This window comes from Odocoileus virginianus, chromosome 3, assembly GCF_023699985.2.
Source record: "Odocoileus virginianus isolate 20LAN1187 ecotype Illinois chromosome 3, Ovbor_1.2, whole genome shotgun sequence".
NCBI lineage: Eukaryota > Metazoa > Chordata > Mammalia > Artiodactyla > Cervidae > Odocoileus > Odocoileus virginianus.
Genome location: NC_069676.1, coordinates 37,180,028 through 37,201,177, shown reverse-complemented (window position 1 = coordinate 37,201,177; position 21,150 = coordinate 37,180,028). Strand labels below are relative to the sequence as shown.

Below are 21,150 nucleotides of genomic sequence, written 5' to 3'. Positions count from 1 at the left end.
TGCCTCACAAAGAGATTTAGTATTTCCATTACAGAGACTATTGTCCAAGTGACACAGTTAGCAAGGACCAACCCAGAGTGGATCCCAGGGCTTCTGAGCCCATGAAGGGTGGGAGTGTGGTGGCAAGATCACTGGGTTTTCCCTTCAGATTTGCAGGGACCCTATGTGTGTTCTGGAACCTCACAGCCTGGCTTCCGACCCAGTTCATCTGCTTCCCAGCTCTGTGATCATGAGCAGAAGACTAACCTCTCTGTGTCTCTGTGTCTTCATCTCTAAAGTGGGGGTCATGCAAAAGGCTTGAACCAGTGAAGTCAAGACAACTGAGCTCCGTCCTGACCTAGAGACAGGAACTTCTTCCCCTCCAAAGATCCCATCTCTGCTGTTCTTGCCATGTGGTATCACAGGCTCACCCCAGAATCCCTGGGTACAGTGACTTCATGTGCCGGGAGGACCTAATGGTCACCCAGGCTGACACTAAGCATTGGAAAATGGAGTCATGCTGGTTCCAAGACTGCCTGCATATCATGATGGGCTACTTCAGTGAGAGCCAGGGTGAGTGATTCAGGAAGCAGCACATCATCACCCCCTAGAGACCCCAGACCTGAGGTCCAGGACTACTCATCTCACCCAGCAGGTCAGGGGACAGCAAGACATCCCCTGCTTGGCTGACCAGTACTGGTACCCTGGGGAGGAATAGGCTGTCAAGGTTGGAGTGGTGGAAGCAGCCCTGAAGTAGGGCAATCCACATAAAAGCACTGTGTGGAGGAGAGAATCATAAAATAGACTCAGAGAGCTTCCAGTTATCCATGTTCAATGTACCAAAAAGCACAAATACAAATTGCATATCCTGAAAGGATCTTCAGGCTTTATTTTTTACATTGTAACATTTATTTTGCATATTAAGTAAACACAAAACCTTTTCACCCAGTAAATATTCTCAATAATAATAAAATTTTAATAGTGATGATGTGTTTGAATATGCATCATTATTTTTTCTTTTTTTAATGAATTAATTTTTGTGTGTGCTGGGTTTTCATTGCTGTGCAGGCTTTCTCTAGTAGTGACAAGCAGGGCTTCTTTGTGGTGCTTCTTATTGCAGTGGCTTCTCTTCTGTGTAGTTCAGCTGGTAAAACATCTTCCTGCAATGCGGGAGACCTGGGTTCAATTCCTGGGTCAGGAAGATCCCCTGGAGAAGGGAATGGCAACCCACGCCAGTATTCTTGCTTGGAGAATCCCATGGACAGGAGTGTGGCAGCCTACAGTTTATGGGATCCCAAGAGTTGGACACGACTTAGCTCTTTCTTTCTTTTCTCTGCTGCAGAACACAGGCTCTAGGGGCTCATGCTCAGTAATTGTGGCACATGGGGTTCGTTGCCCTGAAGTTTGTGAAATCTTCCTGGGCCAGGGATCGAACCCATGTCCCCTGTATTGGCAGGTGGATTCTTAACCACTGGACCACCCAGGAAGAACCTTCTGGTTTTATTTTTAAATTTTCATTGGAGTATAATTGATTTATAATATTGTGTTTCAGGTGTACGGCAAAGTGAATCAGTTATATGTATACATATATCCATGCTTATTTTTTTTAAGATTATGTTCCCGTATAGGTCATTAAGAGCATTGAGTGAAATTCCTTGTGCTGTCCAGCAGGTTCTTTTCCATCATCTATAATTTCCATAGTAGTGTGTATATCAGTGTCAATCTCCCAATTTATCCCTTCCCCACCCTTCATCCCCTAGTACCATAAGTTTATTTTCTACATCAGTGTCTCTATTTCTATTTTGTAAACAAGCTCATGTGTATCTGAAAGGATCCTCAGGCTTTGCACGGAAATCCAGTCTTGTGAGGCAGCCTCCCTGGGTTCTTACACCCCATCCTACCTCCTGCCCCAGAGAAACCATAATAAGGCTGGAGCCTTCCAGGGCCATGTTCTCCAGTTCATGGGCAGATTCTAGATCCTGGCTGATGGCAGCATCCAAGGGCTTTGCCAGCTTGTGAAGGACTGCTGCATCATTTAGAGACTAACTTAGAGACCAATGTCTCCCATGTGACGCTCATTTCCAAGTCCAACTGGGAGGTGATATGGCCGCTGAGAAGCAAAGTCTGGACTGGAGCATGAGTGTGTCCATGAAGAGGTTCCATGAAGAGGTTCCTAAAGGACAAGAGCAAGCCCATGGACCAGACCAGTACCTGTCCCTCCAGCCCCTAATCACGGCAGCCCTCTGTGCCCTTGTATAGTTGATGGCCAAGCTGTGCTGCTCACTGCTTTTCCAGTGATTAGAGGCTGTGCATCCACAATATCAACACCTCATTCAGCAAATGTGGAAGCACTTCCCCATGCAGGGCTTCTGGGGATACGGCACTGAGGATATCCCAGGGTCTACTGGGGCCTTACTGTCTCCTGGGCAGAGGTTGTCCTCCTACAGGAAGGGCTGAAAATTAGCTTTGAAAAAATTAACTTTAAGCAAGAGCATGTAGCACTTGTCTTGATTCCATTTCTAGTGGCACCCATATATACGTCCATCTCTTCATTTGGAAAATGAGGGTAAACGTTTTAATGGACAAGTTGCATTTATTTCTTGGAGCCTTTTTTGAAAACTTGAAGTCACCACAAATCAATCTCATATAACTCCATTGACATATAAGGAACAGCTCCATTAATATCATTATGTTTTACAGAAAGTTCAAAGTAAGAGTAATTTAGCACCAAACATGACAGAGAACCTACTGTGCACCCCACACTCAAATGTGTGTGATCTCAGCTAACCAACCTTCCTTCCTTTCCTTGTGGTTTTTAACACTCTCTAAGCAAAACTCTTTGCTAAACTCTTCAGCATATTACAGTTTATCTCTGCAGTTAGTGAATTTCCAGAACGTCAAAGATCAGACGTATAGAAGAGTCATTTGACCAGCAGTAGAGGCCACCCAGGTGAAGCATTTCAAGCAGGGGTAGAGTGGAGTCCTCACCTCACAGAGAGAAGTCTCAGGCTCCAAGGGCAGGGTGATGGCAAGTGTGAAAACCCAGCTGTTCTGGGTTCCCAGAGCAGAAGCCCTAGGCTACAAGTATTCCTTGCTCAGGGTTTGCCCCCCAGAAATAAGGGGTGGGGGGAACAAGGACAAGGAATGTGCTCTCACCCTGGAAAGGATAAAAGGCCTAATCAAACTTGGGTACCCCATGCGGCTCCTCCTTTGTTCATGGATTGGAAGAATCAATATTGTCAAAATGGCTATACTACCCAAAGTAATCTATAGATTCAATGCAATCCCTATCAAACTACCAACGGTATTTTTCACAGAACTAGAACAAATAATTTCACAATTTGTATGGAAATACAAACAACCTCGAATAGCCAAAGTAATCCTGAGAAAGAAGAATGGAACTGGAGGAATCAATCTGCCTGACTTCAGACTCTACTACAAAGCCACAGTCATCAAGACAGTATGGTACTGGCACAAAGACAGAAATATAGATCAATGGAACAGAATAGAAAGCCCAGAGATAAATCCACGAACCTATGGTCACCTTATCTTTGACAAAGGAGGCAAGGATATACAATGGAAAAAAGATAACCTCTTTAACAAGTGGTGCTGGGAAAACTGGTCAACCACCTGTAAAAGAATGAAACTAGAACACTTTCTAACACCATACACAAAAATAAACTCAAAATGGATTAAAGATCTAAGTGTAAGACCAGAAACTATCAAACTCCTAGAGGAGAACATAGGCAAAACACTCTCCGACATAAATCACAGCAGGATCCTCTATGACCCACATCCCAGAATTTTAGAAATAAAAGCAAAAATAAACAAATGGGACCTAATGAAACTTAAAAGCTTTTGCACAACAAAGGAAACTATAAGCAAGGTGAAAAGACAGCCCTCAGATTGGGAGAAAATAATAGCAAACGAAGCAACAGACAAAGGATTAATCTCAAAAATATACAAGCAACTCCTCCAGCTCAACTCCAGAAAAATAAATGACCCAATCAAAAAATGGGCCAAAGAACTCAACAGACATTTCTCCAAGGAAGACATACAGATGGCTAACAAACACATGAAAAGATGCTCAACATCACTCATTATCAGAGAAATGCAAATCAAAACCACAATGAGGTACCATTATACGCCAGTCAGGATGGCTGCTATCCAAAAGTCTACAAGCAATAAATGCTGGAGACGGTGTGGAGAAAAGGGAACCCTCTTACACTGTTGGTGGGAATGCAAATTAGTACAGCCACTATGGAAAACAGTGTGGAGATTTCTTAAAAAGCTGGAAATAGAACTGCCATATGACCCAGCAATCCCACTTCTGGGCATACACACCAAGGAAACCAGATCTGAAAGAGCCACATGCACCCCAATGTTCATCGCAGCACTGTTTATAATAGCCAGGACATGGAAGCAACCCAGATGCCCATCAGCAGACGAATGGATGAGGAAGCTGTGGTACATATACACCATGGAATATTACTCAGCCATTAAAAAGAATTCATTTGAATCAGTTCTAATGAGATGGATGAAACTGGAGCCCATTATACAGAGCGAAGTAAGCCAGAAAGATAAAGACCATTACAGTATACTAACACATATATATGGACTTTAGAAAGATGGTAACGATAACCCTATATGCAAAACAGAAAAAGAGACTCAGATGTATGGAACAGACTTGTGGACTCTGGGAGAAGGCGAGGGTGGGATGTTTCAGGAGAACAGCATTGAAACATGTGTATTATCTAGGGTGAAACGGATAACCAGCTCATGTTGGGTACATGAGACTAGTGCTCGGGCCTGGTGCACTGGGAAGACCCAGAGGGATCGGGTGGAGAGGGAGGTGGGAGGGGGGACTGGGATGGGGAATACATGTAAATCCATGGCTAATTCATATCAATGTATAACAAAAACTACTGTAATGATGTAAAGTAATTAGCCTCCAACTAATAAAAATTTAAAAAAAGAAAAAATAAAAAAAAATTAAAAAAAAAAAAAATAAAATAAACCATATTTGTTCTTGGGCCTTGTCTCAGAATGTCTTTTACACATAAGTGAAATACATATGATTTCAAAGGATCCAAATTATATTTTTATAAGCTATTAAAATTTTTAGCTGTAAATATAAATTTGTGATATGTAATATATGTGCTTCTAAGTTAACACATTAAAATCACCCATTAAATAGCAACAATTCCCAGAATTTGTAAGTCTTGAGGGTAAAGCATATTTACAGGTGTCTGAAACCACTGTCTTGTGGTTGGAAAACGTCTGTGGATTCAATCATGGACCACTGCACAGGTTCTGCTAATCCTGCTGAACTTCCATTCAGGAAGATGGGCCAAACTTCACCTAGAGCTTAGTGAAAATAAAGAGGTTATTTTTTCCCTCCAAGTTGAGGCTCTTGAATGCAATAGGAAGATTCAGGGCTTCCCTGGTGGCTTAGTGGTAAAGAATTCACCTGCCAAGCAAAGGAGGCACACGTGTAAAGAACAGACTTTTGAACTCAGTGAGAGAAGGCAAGGATGGGGTAATTTGAGAGACTAGCATTGAAACATGTACATTATCATATGTAAAACAGATGACCAGTGCAAGTTTGATGCATAAAGCAGGGCACCCAGAGCCCGTGCTCTGGGACAACCCAGAGGGATAGGGTGGGGAGGGAGGTGGGAGGCGGGTTCGTTGGGAACACATGTATACCTGATTCATGTTGATGTATGGCAAAAACCAGCACAATATTGTAAAGTGATTATCCTCCAATTAAATTAATTTTTAAAAAAGAATGGTATAATAAATGTCCTTGAACATAAAAAATGTAGGGGAGGATTTCTGTATCTGGGTGTTCTGTTTCATATACTAAATATATATCTGTCCTCAGAAAATGAATATGTATTTCTCCAAAATGTATATGCATGTTCCATTTCTCCTATTAAATATATAATCTGTTATTTTTTTTAATGAAGGAAATGGTAACCCATTACAGTGTTCTTTAAACAGCAAACGGATGTTTGTCAAATGAGTAATATTGCAAAGGTCAGGGCTACCTAGCTGAGCAGTGTGGCAGGGCTGAGCCAAGCAGGAGTGCATGGGTTGTCCTTCTGGCAGCGTATAAGCATCACCTGGGAGGTTTCAATGCCTGCCAGTGTCCAGCCCTCCTTTACCTCCAAACCAACTAAATCCATGTCAATGGCAGGATTGACAAAGCTGCCGGGTGGTGTTGCTGCTGCTAAGTCACTTCAGTCGTGTCCGACTCTGTGCGACCCCTTAGACAGCAGCCCACCAGGCTCCGCCGTCCCTGGGATTCTCCAGGCAAGAACACTGGAGTGGGTTGCCATTTCCTTCTCTAATGCATGAAAGTGAAAAGTGAAAGTGAAGTCGCTCAGTCGTGTCCAACTCTTCGAGACCACATGGACTGCAGCCCACCAGGCTCCTCTGCCCATGGGATTTTCCAGGCAATAGTACTGGAGTGGGGTGCCACTGCCTTCTCCGCCAGGTGGTGTTAGGGAGCCAGATGGAGACATCTGGCTGCTCTCCTGGCTTTGTGCCTGCCTGCTGGGGAAGTTTCCCATCACTCCTGACGCAAGACCCCCATGTTCCTCTTCCCTTCCAATGTGCCTGTCATTGTTGTCATTCCATACTATCTCTCCCAGCAAACACAAGGATGGGAAGGATGTTTATGCCTTAAGATTCATACTATCCTTTTCCATTTTCCCCTTGCAGAGAGTCCTTGGGGGCTGCCCTTGGTGGGCCCAGCTTCCATGGCAAAGGTGGTGATGGCAGACCTGGCACAGCAGAAGGTGGAAAACAAGTCACGGCCTAGAGGTAAGACCTTGCCCGCCTGCTGAAGAAAGGATAGGATGGTGGAGGCCAGGAGCCCCCAGCCTGCAGGAGGCCGTGTCCACTGTCTAGGAATCTGGAGGACTGTCTTGGGGTGGGGAAACTCTGCCAGGATAGAGGATACAGAGGCCAGGGCCTCCGGACAGTGTCCCAGGGGCTGAGACCTGGCCTCCAGAGAGCTGACCCAAGCATCTTTCCCCACCTCACCCCAAACTCCAGCTCTCTCCTTCCCAAGGTCACCTCTCCCTTCAGAATAGGGAAGGACTGAGACTGAGAAGGTGCTGTCTCCATGCCTATAGTTTAGTCGTTCAGTCACGTCTGACCCTTTGTGACCCCATGGACTGCAGCCCACCAGGCTCCTCTGTCCATGGGATTTCCCCGGCAAGAGTACTCAGGTAGGTTTCCATCTCTTTCTCCAGGGAATCTTCCTGCCCCAGGGATTTAACCTGAGTCTCCCGCACTGCAGGCATTTTTTTTTTAACCACTGAGCCACCTGGGAAGCCTGCCCCATGCCTGTACTTTTTCCTTACGTTCATTATCTCATTGGATGCTCAAGCACTGTGGAGCAGGTCAGTTAATTGAGCCTACCTACAGATGAAACCAAGGCCTGGAGCATTGAAATAACTTCCTCGGAGCCGTACAGCTAGGGACGGGCAGTGCCATATGGATCATAGGGGAGGTGGGGCAGATGCAGAAAAGTCTCCTGGCCTGGGTGGGAAAGGGGCTGGCTCCTCCCTCCCCAACCTTGGTCAGAGGAAGAAGGAGGCTAGGCTAATGGGGTGCAGGACTGCTCCTTTTTGAAGACCAGCCATGTGGCCAAGAGACTAGGAATGGCAGCGGAGAGTTAGGGTGGAAGTGGGGGAAAACTAATGTTCTCGCAGGCCCTGAAACAACAGTGGGCATGTAGCAACTTCCTTAGGCCATGTCACTGCAGGAGCAGATACCGCTGGATGCCTGCCGTGTAGCCCCCACTTCCTCCTGCCTTGGTCCCACAGTGCCTGGCACTGACCCCAGCCTGGCAGGTGGTATCGCCTCCAAAGCCCGGGAGGTGGCCTTCTTCAGCTGCTTTTGCTTCACTCTGGGCTGCAGCCCAAGGCATGATGATCCCACTTGGGTCCAGTTAGCAGGTGGGAATCTAGTCCCAGCTGAGATCATTCTCCTAGGCAAAAATGGCAATGAGCAGTGTGTGAGCCCCCACAGAGAGCAGGCTGGACTCTCAAGACTATCTGGTAGGCAGAGCAGAAACTGGTGGGATTTTCAGGGAGGGAAGGGTGACAGGCGCCTCACTGGGTACATGGGAAGCAGTACCTGAAAGTCAACTGAGGCAGGCCACAGTCATGAACTTGTCCTAAGAAGTAGGTCCCTGACTCCCAGGATGGGTACCAGATGCCAGGATGTAGGCCATGGCAAGTAGTCCAGGGCAGAGCAGATGCCAGGAACCAGAGCCCATGGCAAGGAGGGCCAGGCCAGATCTGGACAAGCCTGGGAAAGATTCATAATTCAGCCCCTTCCTTCACCCCCACATCTGCTACACTGAATCACAGCACCATTTTATTTTTCCATGCCTTCTTGCAGCAGCCTCAGGACACCTGACATACGCTTCTGATTTGGGACCTTTGCACTGGCTGTCCCCTCTGCAGACCTGAAATGTCAGATCCTTAAATGGCTGTTCCTTCCTTCTTTTAAAAGGAATTCCCTTTTTAAGGAGGCCTTTCCTGCCTGTTCTAGAACTGTATTTCTTGGCACATAGTGCCTTCCTGCATCTTTCTCTGCTCCATCTTCACAACACCTTCTCTGACCTTCTTGGAGTCTCCCTCTACCTCCCTTTCCTAAGGACACATTTAGGGCCTGCCTAGACAATCTGGGATAATCTCTTCATCTCAAGATCCTTAATTTAATCTGCAAAACTCCTGTCACCATATAAAGTAACATTCAACAGTTGCAGGGATATCTTGGGGGGCATTATTCAGCCTACCCCACTATGCTTTCTGAGCTGTGGAGAAGGAGGCAGGACCAGAGACCCAGCTTGTACGGCTTCCTCACTACCCAGGAGTCCCAGCAGCTACCCAAAGACACAGGGTCTTTTCTATCCCTCACTTCCAGGGCAGGTAGAGCTGCTGCAGATCAGAGCCAAGAAGTGAGTGGATCACCTTGACATGGAGAAATCATAGCCTCTGTTCTCCCCCAAAGAACTTCATGCCCATTCACAGGTACCAGCACAGGAGTTCCCCCACACTGATCTTAACTCAAAGATGTGCAAGGAAACAGCACCATGAGAGATAATTCAGTCATCTCCCAGGAGGCCCACACCAGTTCAGGCCTGATGTTAACCCTTTGCTCAAACACTCCTAACATTGACCACTCTTGCCTCCCATGAGGAGGTTTCTCCAGGCATGAGAGGAGAGCATCCCTTTTCTCAGTTTAGAAAAAGGCAGCAGTCCCTGGGGAGAGAATCTGGGCTGCCCTCGTTCTAGTGCATGCCTTTGAGTACTACACTTGGTCTCCCCTGGGCCTTGATTCCCTTATCTGTAAAATGGGGCCAGTCACACTGACCTCTTAGGTTTATTGTAAGGATGAACTAAGATAGTGAATGAGGAGGAGTTAAACCAGTGCAGGCACAATGGTCACTCCCAAAACGGCAACTCTTGATAATCCTCATACCATTCATGTTCTTGTTTTTTGTCCAATACAGCAACTTCCAGCTGTGTGCTAGGCCCTGGGTAGATAGAGGGCAGATGGACTTCCCACCCTCATGAAATCTATAGTTTCACAGGGAGCACAGGATACTCTTGAGATCCCTCTGTGAGACATCAGGCTGGAATCAGGAGGACTTCCTGCAGGAAGGGATGCCTGACTGCAACCTGAGGTGTGGAGAGTGGCTGAGAAAAAACAGAAAGGGGGATGCCTGGAGCAGAAGAAACAGCAGGTACAGAGGACCTGGGCAGAGTTTGGTATAGCCTGAAGTAACAAGGAGGCAGTAAAAAGAGAGCCGTGAGTGTAGAGATGTGTTTGACTCCTTTCACATGTGAATGTTCAACCAGTGAGCACCCACTGTATGCCAGAAGCTGTTCTAGGTGCTGAGGAAACAGAACAATCCATACAGGAATCGCCCTTGGAGAGCTGACACTGCAGAGGAAAGAGTCCATTAACAAGACAAACAAATACTACTCTCTAGTCAGTGCAAATGCAGACTCTCTCCAGTGCTCTGGAGAAAAATAACACAGAGACAGGAGTGTTAGGGGATAAAAACTTCTGAGCAAGTTTTTTTTTTTTTACTTTTTAATTTTTTTTATTATTTTTTTTTCCACTTATTTTTATTAGTTGGAGGCTAATTACTTTACATCATTACAGTAGTTTTTGTCATACATTGAAATGAATTAGCCATGGATTTACATGTATTCCCCATCCCAGTCCCCCCTCCCACCTCCCTCTCCACCCGATCAGTGAGCAAGTTTTTTTAAAAGTTAAGTATGAAAGTAAGCCAGGGATATCTCTGAGAAATGTGATCTGAGTTTAAGATACAGCGTTTATTTGAATAGCTTGAATCAGTACTGGCTGCTAAGTAGATTTCATCTCCAGCAGCAAGTTAAATCAGTGAGTTTGGAGTTATGGTAGAGAGGCAGGATTTGGACTCAAGAGAGATAAGAGATCAACTAGTCTTGGGCCTCCCTGGTGGCTCAGATGGTAAAGAATCTGCCTACAATGCCGGAGACCCGGGTTTGATCCCTGGGTTGGGAAGATCCCCTGGAGGTGGGATCTGGAGAAAACTCCAGTTTTCTTGCCTGGAGAATCCCACGGACAGAGGAGCCTGGTGGACTACAGCCCATGGGGTTGCAAAGAGTCAGACACGACTGAAGCAACGTAGCACGCGCACGCACATTCTTGCTCATAGTGAATTCTCTTGGGTAAGTTTCTATAGCCAACCTCACCCAGCACACTGAGGCCTGGTGCAGACCCTGGTGGTCTATGTGAACCCAAGACCAGTTTGTGTTTCCACAGGGACGCACTCCCTCCGCTACCACTACCTGGACCTGTCCGAGCCGGGCCCGAGCCTCCCTAGGTTTCTGGCTGTAGGCTACGTGGATGATCAGCCTTTTATCCGGTATGACAGCCGTGTGGACAAAGCTGAGCCCCAGGCTCCATGGATTATGTCCGAGAATGTCACATACTGGGAGAACGAGACCAAGAAGCAGAGGAAATGGGCAGAGATCCATCAGGTGGAGACATGGATAATGATGGGCTACCACAACCACAGCAGCGGTGCGTTGGGTGGACGCCCCATGCTCCTTCCTTCACCCTCTGCACACTCACTCTCCGGGCAGCTGTGCTTGTCAGAGGGTGTGGGGCAAGCCTCTGACACTTGGCTCTTCTCAGTCCCCTTCCCCCACAGTCCAGCAGGGGCCTCAGGGCCTCAGAACAGTGCAGCAAGCATCATAGGAGCTGGGGGCCCATGATGTCTCCCCCTGCCCCTTAGCTAACCTGGGTTCTGAAACTCAGCTGATGGGGAGAGGATTTCCCTGCCTCATCCTCACTCATGCAGTACCCCCAGGCCCTCTGGTACCACCTCAGCTTCTCCTTCTCAGTAACAGTGCGCTTAGGCCCACCACCAGGGCTGCTGCTTATTCTGAATGAAGTGCTTATGAAGCACAGCTTGTTCACACAACACCGCCCCTCTCTGTGCCTCGATACCCAAATGCCCAGACTAAAAGCCTCAGGTCCCCAGAGGCCTCAGAATCAGTAGATACAAAGGATATAAAGGATTGAGACTGAGAAGGGCTGTGCATCAGCCAAGGGCCCCCGGGATAAGCATGGCATGACTTAGTCTTACCGTTGAGAACATTTTACACCCACAGGTGGGTTTCCCTGTGGGCTCAGCTGGTAAAGAATCTGCCTGCAATGTGGGTGACCTGGGTTTGATCCCTGAGTTGAGGAGATTCCCTGGAGAAGGGAAAGGCTACCCACTCCAGTATCTGGCCTGGAGAATTCCATGGACTGTATAGTTCATGGGGTCACAAAGAGTCGGACACGACTGAGCAACTTTCACTTTCAAGTAGTGTGGGATATGATATAAGGATGTGTCTAATTATGAACTGGGGTGTTTGTCCCACATGAGAGGCCTAGCAGGTTTCTCAACCCAGGCTGCTTATGAAAATTACTTGGGAGATTTTTATCTAAATGATGATGCCCTGTCCCTCTACTTTTTTGATGTCCCTGTGGGTGGTGGGCTTCTTTTCCCTGGGTCTCAGGGACTTGACCCCCAGTCCCTACTAGGGTGACAGCTTTCTTACCTGTACTCACAGGCATGCACAGCAGTCACCGCATGTTTGGCTGTGAGATCCAGGAAGATGGCCACTCCAACAGCTTCTGGCAGTTTGGTTATGATGGGGAAGACCACCTGTCACTGGATGTGGAAACTCTGAGCTGGATCTCAGCTAACCCTGTGGCTCTGGTGACCAAGCGCTGGATGGAGAGAGAGCACTGCTATGCTGAGTACGACAAAGCCTACCTGGAAGGGCCCTGCCTCACCTCCCTGCACAGCTACCTGGAGCTGGGAGGCCAGAGATTCACCCGGAGAGGTAAGGTTCAGCCTGTGGCTCCCATTCTCAAGAGTCATCCCATTTAACAAACAAGTCTCTGGGAAATGAGGAGGCAGGCTGTGTCCCCAGGCTGTGTCCCCCTGGCTCAGGCAAGCTCTCTGGGATCCAGAAAAATGGCCAGCTAGCCAATGGCTTTTTGCTGCAGAGTAAGAAGAAAGCCCAGACCTCAGGTCTTTGCTCCAAATAAGATAGAGTGTGGAGTTCTGGAGTCTCCCCTGTTCCAGTGTGGTCTTGGGAATAAAGTCTCTTAATCTGGGTCTCATTTTCTTCATCTGCAGGGCAAGTGGGTTAAACTAGGTCCTCCTAAAGTCCTTTGGGGATCTACCAGCCTGTAACTCTGCTCCTTGGGAAACAGATCTCAGGTTTCAGGAGAAAAGCAGCCCTCACCTCTCCCTAGACCACTGGGGACTGACAGGGAAGCTGAAGCTTTTATCCCCTTTCCTCCCCGACACGCCTCATGCTAAACGTGCTCCCCAGACTCCAGGTGCATCATAAACTTCTCCTGACCCCAGCCAACCAGGGCTAGAGACACAAAGGCTGGGGTGGACACTAGGGAAGGTGGGTGCTTGGGGATGCCTAGGGTGAAAGCCTTTCTGGCTGAGGTTGCCAGGGGTGGAGCTGATCAGAACACCCAGGACACCATAGATATCTGGCAATTGAATTGTGGGATGTGAGTCAGCTGAGGTAATAAAGAGGATATTTCTCAAAGGGAGGACAGGACAGATCACATCAGGAGTAGAAGATGTGATTGTGAGAGCAGAGCATGGTGGCTCAGAGCTCAGGTATTGGAGCCTAGCCTCCAGATAACTCATCCCAGATCCAGGATTAACTGGTTGTGTGACCTTGTGGCAGTTACTTACGGTCTCTGCACTTTAGTTTCCTCATGAGTATAATGAGGATAGTAATAATAGCTGCTGCCTCTCCAAAGAACCATATTGGTGTGCGTTAAATAAGTACTGTGGAACTCTCATTTAGCACCTATGTGCTAAATGCACTCATTTGTCCTATGTCCTTCCCCTGGGAGATTAGTGAGGATTCTTCACAGAAGTAGAACCAACAGGCTACATGGAGAGAGAGAAAGAGTTGTGTTCTAAGGAACTGGCTCATGTGACTATAGCGGCGAAGTTCCAAGATCTGCGGTTGGCAAGCTGGAGACCCAGGAGAGCCAATGTTGCAGTTCCAGCCTGAGACTAAAGGCCTGAGAACTGGGAGAACTAGTAGTATGGTTCCTTCAAATGCTAGAAAGTTTGAGACCCAGGAAGAGTCAGTGTTTCAGTTTGAGTCTGAAGGCAGGAAAAGACCAGTGTTCCAGCTCAGCAATCATGCTAGAGGAGCTCCGTTACTCAACCCTTTGTTCTGTTCAGACCTTCAGTATGGACCCACTCACACTGCAGAAGGCAGTCTGCTTCACTGAGTCCAGTGATTCAAATGTTAATCTCAGGCAGAATACTCTTCAACATAAATCACAGCAAGATCCATTTTGACCTACCTCCTAAACAAAAATAAACACATGGGACTTCATTAAGCTTAAAAGCTTTTACATGATAGAGAAAACATAAACAAGATGAAAAGACAACCCTTAGAATGGAATAAAATATTTGTAAACAAAGCAACAGACAAATGATTGATTTCCAAAATATACAAACAGAATATGCAGCTCAGTATTAAAAAAAAAACAAAAACAAAAAATAACCCAACCAAAAAATGAGTAAAGACCTGAGCAGACATTTCTCCAAAGAAGACATACAGATGGCCAACAAATGCATAAAAAGATGTTCAGTGTCACTCATTATTAGAGAAATGCAAATCAAAACTACAACGAGGTATCATCTCACACTTGTCAGAACAACCACCATCAAAAAATCTACAAACAGGGACTTCCCTGGTGGTCCAGTATTAAGACTCTGCCAGGCAAGCAGGGGACATGGATTCAAGCCCCGTCAGGGAACTAAGATCCCACATGTCGCGAGGCAACTAAATGTGCACAACACAACTAGAGAGAAGTCAACTTGCCGCAACGGAGAACCGGTGCAGCCATAAATAAATAAATAAATAATATATATATTTAAATCTACAAAGAGTAAGTGCTGGAGAGGGTGTGGATAAAATGGAACCCTCTTGCACTGTTGGTAGGAATGTAAATTGATACAGTCACCATGGAATATAATATGGAGGTTCCTTAAAAACCTTAAAATAGAACTACTATATGACCCGGCAATCCCACTACTTGGCATATACCCTGAGAAAACTACAATTCAAAAAGACACATGTACCCCAATGTTCATTACAGCACTATTTACAATAGCCAGGACATGAAAGTGAAACCATTCGCCTTAGATTGGGACTCTAAGTCACATGGCCAGGACTTGAACACAGCCGAAACCCCACGTGGGACTCCAACCATGATCTTTTCATTAGAATCACTCACCTGGTGTCTGGACTTAATAAGGAACAGTTTCTTTGTGTCTCAGCACAGAAGGAGTCCAGCAAGAGGCAAAGTGATGGGTTAGCAGTAGATATATAAATATAGGACACTTAGAAGAGATGTAAGCAGGCAGGCCAGGGAGCTCTACCCTAAGGATTAAGTGGGCTACAATTTTATAGTCAAAGGAAAGGGGGAGGGAGAAAGTACTACCTTCTTTGAGTAGACGGGAGATTTACATCAGTAGCTCCTCCTTTGTATCAGGCAGGAGACTGACCCAGGAGGTCAAACTAGGATTATCATTGCGCTTATTCAAATCAGTAGAAGGGTGGTGACATTTTTCTTCCACCTAAAGGCCCGAGGCATATCTCATGCTTATAGTTAAGCAAGCCTGCTTCATTTCATGATATTCCAATAGCTTTCTTGAGTGATCATTAACTGATAGTGGTCTCCCAAAGTTTCCTAGGTTTCCCTTTCTATCTATAGTACCCTACTGGGACATCTATAGTTACTTATATAACTATTCTATTCTATTCCTCTCAGAAGCAACCTAAACATCCATCAACAGATACATAGGTAAAGAAGATGTGGTACATACATATAGTGGAATATTGTTGTTATTCAGTTGCTCATTCATTTCGGATTTTTTGTGACCCCATGGACTGCAGTATGCCAGGCTTCCATGTCCTTCACCATCTCCTGGAGTTTGCTCAAACTCATGCCCATTGAATTGGTGATGTCATCCATCTCATCTTCTGTCATCCCCTTCTCCTCTTGCCATCTATCTTTCCCAGCATCAGGGTCTTTTCCAATGAGTTAACTCTGCATCAGGTGGCCAAAGTTTTGGAGTTTCAGCTTCAACATTAGTCCTTCCAATGAACACCCAGGACTGATCTTTAGGATGGACTGGTTGGATCTCATTGCAGTCCAAGGGACTCTCAAGAGTCTTCTCCAACACCACAGTTCAAAAGCATCAATTCTTCAGCACTCAGCTTTCTATATAATTCAACTCTCACATCCATACATGACCACTGGAAAAACCATAGCCTTGACTAGATGGACCTTTGTTGACAAAGTAATGTCTCTGCTTTTTCATATGCTGTCTAGGTTGGTCGTAACTTTTCTTCCAAGGAGTAAGCATCTTTTAATTTCATGGCTGCAGTGATTTTGGAGCCCCCCAAAATAAAGTCTCTCACTGTTTCCACTGTTTCCACATCTATTTGCCATGAAGTAGTGGGACTGGATGCCATGATCTTAGTTTTCTGAATGTTGAGCTTTAAGCAAACTTTTTCACTCTCCTCTTTCACTTTCATCAAGAGGCTCTTTAGTTCTTCTTCACTTTCTGCCATAAGGGTGGTGTCACTTGCATATCTGAGGTTATTGATATTCTCCCAGCAATCTTGATTCCAGCTTGTGTTTCTTCCAGCCCAGCATTTCTCATGATGTACTCTGCATATAAGTTAAATAAGCAGTGTGACAATATACAGCCTTGACGTACTCCTTTTCCTATTTGAAGCCAATCTGTTGTTCCATGTCCAGTTCTAACTGTTGCTTCCTGACCTGCATACAGGTTTCTCAGGAGGCAGGTCAGGTGGTCTGGTATTCCCATCTCTTGAAGAATTTTCCAGAGTTTGTTGTGGTCCACACAGTCAAAGGCTTTGGCATAGTCAATAAAGCAGAAGTAGATTTTTTTTGGAACTCTCTTCTTGGGTCATGCTCAGTAAATCTTTAATCCAATTTTCTGTTGATGGGCGGGGCTGTGTTTCATGGCAAATAGATGGGGAAACAATGGAAACAGTGAGAGACTTTATTTTCTGGGGTTCCAAAATCACTGCAGATGGTGACTGCAGCCATGAAATTAAAAGACACTTGCTCCTTGGAAGAAAAGCTATGACCAACCTCGACAGCATATGAAAAAGCAGGGACATTACTTTGCCAACAAAGGTCCATCTAGTCGAAGCTATGGTTTTTCCAGTAGTCATGTATGGATATGAAAGTTGGACTATAAAGAAAGCTGAGCACCAAAGAATTGATGCTTTTGAACTGTGGTGTTGGAGAAGACTCTTGAGAGTCCTTTGGACTGTGAGGAGATCAAACCTGTCCATCCTAAAGGAAACCAACCCCAAATATTCACTGGAAAGACTGATGCTGAAGCTGAAACCAATACTTTGGTCACCTGATGGGAAGAATTGACTCACTGGAAAAGACCCTGATGCTGGGAAGGACTGAAGGAAGGAGGAGAAGGGGATGACAGAGGATGAGATGGTTGGATGGCATCATCAACTCAGTGGACCTAAGTTTGAGCAAACTCCGGGAGTTGGTGATGGGACAGGGAAGCCTGAAGTGCTGCAGTCCACGGGGTCGCAAAGAGTTGGACACGACTGAGTGACTGAACTGAACTGATTAGGCACCTACTGCATGCACAAAGTCACAGAGGAAGTAAATAAAGTCACTGAGAAAACCCTAGGATCTCTGTAGGAAGAAGGGGGTATGTCAGACTAGGACCCAACAGCCCCCCAGAGGAAGCTCCTTGGAGGTTGGGGACAGAAAGTCAGTCCCCCTCATGGTAATTAACAGGTCAATGCTCCTTTGTCACAGCTGGAAATCAGTCATCCCTGCCTACAACAGTAATTGGGTACATCCCCTACACAGAGACCTCGTCCCCATTTCCTTGTCCTCCACCCTGGAAGATGCTGGAGGAGCCCAGAATTAAGGCTAAGGGATAGGGAGAGAACAGCCACTCAGCAGTCTTCCTCCCTCCTCCTCTCCTTGCAGAACCACCCACAGTACGGGTGACAAAGCACTCAGCCCAGGATGGAGGTACCACCCTGAGGTGCTGGGCCCTGGGCTTCTATCCACAAGACATCTCACTGAGCTGGTGGCTGGGTGAGAAGAAGTTGAATTCAAAGGTTGAGTATGTGGAGACACGCCCCAGTGGAGATGGCACCTATCAGACGTGGATGGCCGTGTGGGTGCCGGCTGGGAAAGAGACCCAATACACATGCCATGTGCAGCACTCCAGCCTGAATCACACGCTCACTGTGTCCTGGGGTGAGAAGCTGGGCTTGCCCGGGAGGGGCTGAGGGGGGAGAAGGGCAGGGTCCCAGGGGACCAGAGACAATCCCATGATCTGGGAGTGCCCACTTTTCTCTGTTTTTCTTAGAAATGCCCTCTCATCCAGGACTTGTGGCCATAGTTATCTCTCTCATCCTGATCTTGCTGGCGATTGGCGGTGTTGTGAGCTTGATCAAGTGCCTTCGAGGTAGGTGGGTAAGGAACAAAGGAGTGGCAAGCCCTCTGGCTGCAGAAGGCTTTTAGGGAAGGAATGTATCCTTCCCCGCCGCAGCAAGAACTGTTTTCTCCTGGGAGCAGCAACTACTGCGAGGTCCTGCCCCCTGTCCCCCACCTGTAGAAAAGCCCAGATGTCCCCACCCCACCCCAGTTGCACACCACCAGGAGGACCCTGTGGATTCCACAGTCGGGGGAGACCTGGGACTGACTTGGGAAAAGGCCCAGATAGGGGAGGAAGAGGGGTGGTGGGGACCCACTCACCGGGTCTCCTGTGTTCTTTTTCTCCACAGCCAGGAATAAGGAGCCTTACGAGCAAGCCCCAGGTGATCGTGGTAAGGACCAGTTGGGGAGAGGAAACCCCAGATGTTCCCAACACAGCAGAGATGCCTTAGAACTCAGGATGGGGGTGGAGCATGAGGTGTATGCTTTCCCTGGCCTCAGTCCCCTGCCCCCAGGCAGAGGGGGTAGGGAGCACTCCAGAGAGCCACTATCCAGGTTTGGAAGAGGGTTGGGGAGCCTACTGGGGTCACCTCCTTTCCTTTCTTCCTGCAGGTGAATAGGACCCCCATAATTCTCAAAGCCCAGCAAGATCAGGAGCTGCTCAACTCATCTGCTGACAGAAGTCACTGTCACAAATCAAGGATGTGTTTTGTGGAGTGTGCACTGGCTGGCTCATGTGATCTGTGAAGGGCCCACCCAACCCAAACTGAACCCTCTTCATCCCCACCAGCCTTCTTACAAGCAGTCTGTGCCACTAAGATGGCTTTACCCTCTTCCTGAAGCCCTTTTAAAAGTCTAATTATTTCCAGTTTGGGGGGTGGGAAGGGGGGCTGTAGTAATCCCGCAGCTTCTCTTACACTTGACAATTTGCAGAGTGATTTCATGTTAATTGTAAATCCCACTTGAGCTTCTCAGGCACTCTATGAGTTTGGCAATGTTACTCTCATTCCCACTTGCCCAACCTGAAAACCAAGGGTCTGGGCAGTCAGGGAAAAACCAGAAAAGTATCCAAGAGTTATAGGGGCAGCATCCTGTGTGAACCTGCTAGCATCAGAAAGAAATGACTGACTGCCTGCTTCTTTTATAGGTGTGTTCTGTATATATGTATGATCTCCTTCTGTATAGATTAGAGTGTTGGGTGTGTGAGGGTATAGGAGAGGCAGTAAGAGTAGGTGTGTGAAACTGAGGAGCTGTGTTAGGGTGAAGATGTGTGGGTGTGTATGTTTGAGGGTGAGAGGATATATGAGGTGCATGTGAGGGGGAGTGTATGTGTGGTGTGTGGTATCCTTTTGTATTTGAGGAGAAGCTCAGAAGACAGGTACCTGGAGACCTGTTAGTTAGTCCCAGGCAACTGAAGGTTGGGACACAATTCAGACCATACTTTCCCTATGTCCTATCCTTTTGAATTGTTGAATTTTTACAATAGGCACAGGTTACTGATAGAGTAGGAAAAGACCCCTTTTCTCTGTGTCACATGAAAATGCCTGTGAAGGATATGTCTGGAGAAGGCCCAGCCTCACCTTTGCATGTTCAGTGGAGCAGAAACCCCTTATCTCCTCTCTGAACAAGAATCCAGTCTCAGGGCCATCTGGTGTGCTAGCAGCTGGGACTCCAGAGCCGAGGCAGAGAGAGCTCTCTCCATTGTCATAAGGACACAAGGTCAGACCCATTCCAGAGCACCCGCTGCCTCCCCTTCAGCTGACCCCAAAGTGCGACAGAGCCTCCTGTGGAGAGTTTGAAACCTCTATGTCTACAGCCCTGGGAGGCTCAAAGGCCAAGGATGTGAACGCTTGTAATACTAGAAAAAGAGTCAACCTACCTTGGTGGCCTGTAGAACCTAAGCAGTGAGCTTGTAATGATTGACTTGTACTGAAGACGTGTCTTATATGTCTGTCTTTCTCACTGATGTTGTCATGCCCCATATATGCTGTGCAAACCACATACTAAGCAGAGTTCTAGGCACTTTATTGTATGTTAGTCGCTCAGTCACGTCCAGCTCTGTGAGACCCCATGGACTGTAGTCCACCAGGCTACTCTGTCCATGGAATTCTCTAAGCAGCAATACTGGAGTGGATAGCCATTCCTTTCTGCAGGGGATTTTCCAGACCCAGGGATCGAACCTGGGTCTTCTGCGTTGCAGGCAAATTCTTTACCATCTGAGCCACCAGGGAAGCCCTTTATTTTGTACTTTATTGTATACTAAGCTATTTAGTCTTCCAAGCATGAGTGTAGGGGGGAATGAATACTTCTGTGGTACAGGTGAGGAAACTGAGGCCCAGGGTCCCACAGCTGATTCATGCCAGAGCTGGGATGTGAGGACAAGCAGTCTGGCTGCTACAGCCTGGCCACCTCACCACTGCACCAAAGCCTCAACAGTAACTGAGCTGTTCTGTAAATGGGCAAGTAAGTACAGGTCTACAATCCCTTTTTTGCAATTCTGAAATCTACAAAAACCTCTGGAAGCTAGAAGCATCTTCCCAACTTTGTCATCAAAACATGACCTGGGAGAGGGGCAGGAGGGGAAAAAAAAAATCCTAAAGTGAAGTGAGGTTCAGTGCTTCCACTGCCAGGGGCACAGTTTTGATCCCTAATCAGGGAACTAAGATCCCACATGCCCCACTATTGAACAAAAAAGAAAAAGAGTCAAGTGGGGTTATTCATATTCTTCATTAACTTCCTTTAGTGTGCCTTTTCACATTTTTTCACAGAAATATTGATTTGGGGGATTATTGGATGTCACCCCAGACATCTCTGGTAGTATTATATAATATTCAGTATTCACATCTTGGTATATTTCTAAAGCCCAAAGAATTCTAAATTCTAAACTATATCCAGCTCTAAGGGTTTTGGGTAAGGGATTATGGACCTGTATTAATAAGGTTTTGTGGTAATAAACGTGTTTTATTTTTACAGTTCTCTGGCTGTGTGGTGAGATAAGTTAGAACAAAGGTCAGGTCTGGTCCCCACCAATGAGAGGCACAAGTGCCCAAGTGGACCCTCAAGGCTCCCTCAGCC

The 21,150-nt window shown here is 46.7% G+C and overlaps 1 protein-coding gene across 2 annotated transcripts; it reads left to right on the top strand.

Annotated features, from left to right (window-relative positions):
- Positions 1 to 6,679: 6,679 nt before the first annotated feature.
- LOC110149665 (class I histocompatibility antigen, Gogo-C*0202 alpha chain-like) lies at positions 6,680 to 21,050 on the top strand. Of its 2 annotated transcripts, none has more exons than XM_070465205.1 (7): positions 6,680 to 6,810; positions 10,825 to 11,085; positions 12,126 to 12,401; positions 17,620 to 17,895; positions 18,008 to 18,106; positions 18,426 to 18,458; positions 18,688 to 21,050. In XM_070465205.1, exons 1-7 carry the CDS (start codon positions 6,747 to 6,749, stop codon positions 18,693 to 18,695), a joined length of 1,017 nt encoding a protein of 338 aa, XP_070321306.1. In that variant the 5' UTR covers positions 6,680 to 6,746; the 3' UTR covers positions 18,696 to 21,050. The 2 variants fall into 2 exon arrangements, with proteins under 2 accessions (XP_070321306.1, XP_070321305.1); XM_070465204.1 differs by having other exon boundaries at positions 18,426 to 18,467.
- The last annotated feature ends 100 nt before the right edge of the window (positions 21,051 to 21,150 follow it).

Bases quoted from the DNA above. Each gene is read 5' to 3' on its own strand.
- LOC110149665 (XM_070465204.1), top strand. From the start codon at position 6,747: ATGGCAAAGGTGGTGATGGCAGACCTGGCACAGCAGAAGGTGGAAAAC. The intron at 12,402-17,619 runs GTAAGGTTCAGC...CTCTCCTTGCAG, and splicing joins CCAGAGATTCACCCGGAGAG to AACCACCCACAGTACGGGTG. The intron at 17,896-18,007 runs GTGAGAAGCTGG...TGTTTTTCTTAG, and splicing joins CACGCTCACTGTGTCCTGGG to AAATGCCCTCTCATCCAGGA.